General features: G+C 29.7%; 1 protein-coding gene across 1 annotated transcript in view; it reads left to right on the plus strand.

Moving 5' to 3' along the window:
• Nulp1 (Nuclear localized protein 1) overlaps positions 1-4,900 on the plus strand; it is a 28,103-nt gene extending 23,203 nt beyond the window's left edge. The window contains exon 15 of the mRNA XM_016051763.4: positions 1,539-4,900. Coding sequence (XP_015907249.3) covers positions 1,539-1,727 — 189 coding nt within the window. The 3' untranslated portion in view covers positions 1,728-4,900. The remainder of the gene's footprint in view (positions 1-1,538) is intronic.
• Positions 4,901-6,000: the final 1,100 nt, after the last annotated feature.

Raw genomic sequence — 6,000 nt, forward strand, 5'->3', positions numbered from 1 at the left:
TTTAAGCACACTGCTCGTCTTTTGCTTAGCAATATCGTGCGATCATCGAAGTATCATATTGCTGTCTGGAGTTAATTCACGCTATTGCTCCACGTATCACATTGCAGATTCTAGAGCAGCCAGATCCTCACTGTGACTCATTCGTTACGTTGCTTGGAATCTGCAGGATTCTCCTCTTCATTGTCCACTTGCATTTCTGGAGCCTCCATCATTTCTACAATGGCAGCACCTGAAAATTTGAATTGTTCATCACTATTTAGCCATTCGTCCACCTACCACCGTCATATTTGGTGCTATCCCGACATGAAAATTTTTTATAAGGCTAAACCATCATCAATGATGTGATCACCAATCTTCATCAATGATGTGATCTCTAACTGCAATTTCGTTTTTTATCATTCAGTCTTATTAATCATTCTAAAACCAGTCATAGCAATCATTACACATTTGTGAGTCGATCATTATTTGAGAGCAAGATTGATCTTGTTTCACCATCTCAGATTTATCTCTATTGTACTTGTATTCATTTTATAATGGATGACTATGTGATTGCAGCTTACATTCTTACTCATGCATTAGCCAATCCATGTGGCAAAAAATCCGGATAATTGGGCAATTTTAAAAAACAGCTATGGGAATGTTTTTAAGTAATTTCACTGTTTTTCAAGGCTTAGGATTAGCAGTGCTAGTAGTGTCTTTTATTGCATATTACAAATAGCCTGTTTAAAAGTTTTATTTTTTTAAAATTTTATTAGAAATGTGTTCCTTTATTTAAAACATTTACCATCCACTTTAAAACTCGGCGAAAGGAATGTGAGGCTCTTTCCAAGAGCACCAAAGGAGAAAAGAAGCCATTTTCCTTCCTTTTCAGATATTCTGAAACTAAAAAAGCATTTTTGCAATATTTTATTTTATTTATTTTTTGAAGAAGGTGGAAAAAATACAGTGTCCTTGAATGATCCAGATAATTAAATTGTCTGGTAAATCAGCATTTGGTTAATCTGTGCTCTACTGTAAATGTAGGTAGTTAACCCCTTAACGATCGGTTAATTTTCAAGAAAATGGTCATATAAGTGGCTATTTTTTTATGACACGTATTTGATTAGTGCTGACATCTAGTTTAAAATTAACTATCTACAATTACCTTAAAAATATCCTGGTACTGCCATCTGGAATGTAAAATAAGAAATAAAATGTTTTCTGGGCAGAAGAAATGAATTAGTTTTATTCTTATTGGCTCGTTACTACTGAACAATCCCATCCGGGAATATCACAGGAGCGAGAAATAGAGGGAGAAACTTCACCCCATAATTTTCACGGGAGCGAGAAGGAAGGGGTTAATAGTGATCTAAATTTAACTGGATTATTACTCTAATCAAATACATTCACATGTACTATTAATTTAAAAAAGCACTCTTTTGCAAAACCACCAGAAAATTATGCAAACTGGCTGTCACAGCTTTGGTAATGCTTAAAAGTTAACTTTGCCATTATCAAAGAATTGTGTATGAACTAACAGAAAACCGTTTCTTCTCTAGCCTCGGGATGGTGCTGCTGCCGCTGAGGCTCCTCGCGAGGCCGGCGCCCAAGGAGGAGACGTCAGGGGGGACCTACGTCGCAGTGTCACTTCTCTTCTGGATGCCATGAGAGATCTTATAAGTAATATCCACCTGGCAGACGTTCCCAACGAGGGAGATGTTGACAGTGATGAGGAGAGGGAACGTTGAAACTTTAAGTGTGCTTTTTTTAGTACGTCCATTTTTGGTTACCTTTTATCATTTCACATTTACACGCATTATCTTCACTTTTTAACATTAAGTGATGAAATATGCATATATCATCATACTCTTTGAAAGGAGTGATTTGGTATTTCACGACATCTAGTCAGATATCCAGGGATTATGAATCCTTGTCTGTCATTTGACCGTAAAAAATTGTAACAGAACAGCTTGTGAGAGCAGTTGGCACCTGTTGAGAAATGGCCATCTTTTGTGCATTAAACAGTTTGTGGAATATATAGTGTGATTGTGTAAAATGATAAAATCTGGTAAGAAATTACTTTTAAGATTTAACAAGGTCAAATTCTGGAAAGTGCTTAAGCCCAAAATTTGTCTTCAAATAAATTTATGATGAAGTTAGAGATTTATAATTAATTTTTGAAAAAGATAAAAAGTAAATTCAAACAGAACTCAAGAAATGTGTATGCAATACAGAACTTCATCAGGGGTGAGTTCAGAACTTCATCATTCCTGCTGAGATTTATAAATTGAATTACTTTTCATACATTGAATATGATTTTATATCAAACTTTTTTTTTTAAACTGTCATTAACAGCTCCCAGCAGGTTATTCCCTGATGAAGTACTGTATTGCCTTTGTGTTTCTTTTTTTCTGTTTTAGTTTGCTTTTTATCTACATAAATTTAATTACAGTATATTCTGGATAACTCAAAGTTCAAGGGATGCTAAAAAATTTTCAAGATAGGGTGATTTTGTGCTAACAAGTTCAAAGTTAAATATGTTCTTAAAAGTATAATATATTCTAAAATATTATGCTAAAAAGTAGAGTCATGAAACATAAGAATAATTATGCATGTAATGATAGTTGAGTATAAGTCTAAATACAACAATAATTTTATTTTTAAAAGTAAAACAAAAATAATGATGCCTTAAATAGGAAAGGAAATTGGTGTACAATGAACTTTCATTGTGATTTTTCTGAAGAAATTTTTTTTTCTACTTTGAAAACTATTCAACTTAACAAGATTTTGAGATGAAACATAGGAATTCAAATTAACATTAGGTGGATATCTGGCGAAAAATATTTTTTTTACATAACAAGATTTTCGAGATATAGAAGTTTGCGATATCAAGAGTATACTGTATTATAATGAATTTTTAAACAATTTATTTGATACTTGAATTATTATCATTTTAGAATAACTTTATCAAAAGTATATATTAACTGTTAAGGCTGATGTGCGTGACATTAACTTTTAACTGAACTAATATCATTTACATAGGCTCTTGATTCTTTTAAAATAGAACTTTATTTTAAACAAAGATCATACTTTACGTTGAAATTGTGTGTATGTTTCAAGTATTAGGAAGGTAGATCTTTGTAGTTTTTAATTTTTATGTATGGAATACTTATCTAAATGAATCATTTTGTGATTATTTGTGTTTTTTATTTCAGGATAATTTTAAAGCTAGATTATTAAATTCTTTTAAAATTAAGTTTGGAAATTCATAAAAGTTATCTTTAGGTAACTGCCTTTATGGTTATAAAAAATACTATCAGAGGTTGATAACTATGTTCAATAGAACCTAAACTTGGATGAGAAATTATTAAACCTCCTAAATTGCCAATAAATAAATTCCTTCCAAAAATAATTAAATCCATTGAATTTACTTATTTATTATTCTTTTATAGGTTAATTAATGGTCATCCGAGTAAGTGTATATTATGAGAAAATTATTGATACAAAATGCAATTTATTTTACGATTTTCTAAATTTCCAAATCTCGCTTCTCTTAATTTTTAGCCCAAGTTATGTTGAAATTTAAATACGAATAGGGTTACAAAAATAACCAGTCGTTTTCAGAAATAGATAAAACTCTTTGATATTTACAATGTCATGCTTAAAAGATGTACCTTAAAAAAATTTCTAGCAAATTTGAACGTTTTCTGTAAAATAATCCCTTATTATTGTGATAAATTCAAAGCAAGTTTTTTCTGAAAAGAGTAAGGTTTTTATTTGGAAAGAAATAATTGTATTGGGCAACTGGTTAAGACATGTCTGAAAGTGTATTTTAGTGATGAAATGTATTTTGGAAAACTTTACTTGTTAGTTAAATATTTCTCAAGATGTGTATTAATCGAACGAATAAATTAAAATGCTCAGATTTCATACCATCCACATTGTTTTTGTGAGTATTCTTATCTGTGAAATACTCCAATGTATTAGTTTTTGAGTTATATATATACTTTTTGTAATATTTTGTAAGCAATTTTTGTAGTTTTTTTTATTTTTTAAACTGAGTGCTACATACAGAGCATAATATTCTGACAGAAGAAACAGTAAGTGGGAAAATTGTTCTGAATTTAATGCCGATTTTTTCTGTGACATTTTCCAGCTGACAGGAAAAGGGAAATTGTAATAAACATATCAGTTTTAAATTTTGAATTTTTTCCTCTCTTTTAAACTGAAATGCAGAGAAATAGTGTTAAGTAATGACTGACTTTTAATTGTTATTATGTATGTTACCAAGCAATGTATGAAATATGAGAATTATTAAATACTTTGAGAATTGTTAAATAATTAAGTGGATGGTTGTGACATCACAGAACAAGACATATTTTCTCGACTCTCTTTAAGTCGAGTACATGACCGAGAATTTAATTGATTATTTATTCAATAAATACATTTTGTATGAAATACCAACTTAATTATAAATAATAGGATGAGAAAATAACACTGTAACCAGTTTTTTGGGTTGTTATTAATAATATCCAATGAGACAAAAGATGTGTGTTGGGAATACATGGCAGTAACATTCAGTGCCTGATTTATCATCAGACCTGCGAGGCCTCAAGCCCCACATTTTTGGGGGCCCCTTAAATATTAGAAATAATTCATTTTTGTGTTTTTCCTTAAGAATTGTCTATGAAAGTTATGAGTTTACAAAAATTTAAACATATATTAGCTCAATTTACTAATATATCATAATTTACTTGAATTCTAAATTATTTAAAAACACTTCATAATCTAACAGTGTGTAAATTTAGTTTAAAGTAACGACCAGGGGGCCCACATTTCTAGATCAGGCCCTGATAACATTATTGTGGGTGGGTAGCACTGGGCCCTTCATCTAAAAATAAGATGAGTATAAGGAACACACCCAGCACATCCTTTGCCCTGTCATTGATAATGCATAATAGTCTCTAAATAAATATGTTTCTTATTAAGGAAAACGAAATAAAATGTGAACCTATTTATGTCAGCAAGGAATGACTTCCAACTTATATAAATAAATCATAATAGTACTAATCAAACGAGCAATTGTCTTATTACATACTTGCTGGTTTATCATTTGATAGAGAATAAAATACCTAGGCATGTTAAATTATTTCCCATTTTGACAGCCAGCATCGTATAGAAGGCTGGATCTCCAACTTTGCCGGTAACATATGTAAACCATTGTTTTATTAAAAGTTTTGTGTTATGAAAAACAAGCTGCGAATGTTTATTAAATTTTACCTTAGACTTTTTATCAATAGAAGAAAAAAAATGCTTTAAGTTTTTGCCTTATCACTAAAGAAGAGTAATTATTATTTCTGTAGTCATATTTTTCTTCCCGAAAAATTGACCAACCATTGTGAATTGCTTTCCTCCTTTTGTAACTGGGTATATTTGATTTCTGAATGTGCACAGTTTTCAAAGCACATTTACGCTTTTACAATTATCATACGACCTTTAAAATTACATAAAAGTTAGTTTTTATATCAATTAAAGAATTTAAAAGGATTCTGTTTCATAAAAATACTGAACTAAATATTATTAAAAGTGTTTCAGCTTTTATACAAAATCTGTTATTATTTTTCAATATTCTGTGGACATTAAAAATAATGGGTGCATTGTTTTTGTAGTTATATGTGTTTTACTTTTTAGTATGAATCCAAGATTTCTAAGTTTTCAATATATATGTTTAATGAATTTGAGTATTTTAGCTCAAAAATTATAAATTTTATTTTTTATATGAAAAGTATATTGTTTCATTTATATTTTACTTTCATTTAGAAATGTGTGACTTTTTTTTAAGACTATAATATTTTTAAATTTTTATAGATCGTTAACAGATTCTAAATCTGGAATTTAATTTTAAAAATTTCAGAGATATCTTTCTGCTTGTGTTATGAGACAATGTAAGAACAGGCATGAAGTTTTAGGAATTTTTTTGTTAGAATTTTGAAGTTTTAGACTAGAAAGTTTTCTTATTGA

Source organism: Parasteatoda tepidariorum, chromosome 4, assembly GCF_982258835.1.
Source record: "Parasteatoda tepidariorum strain Cologne lab strain chromosome 4, Ptep-v5.0, whole genome shotgun sequence".
NCBI classification, from domain to species: Eukaryota; Metazoa; Arthropoda; class Arachnida; order Araneae; family Theridiidae; genus Parasteatoda; species Parasteatoda tepidariorum.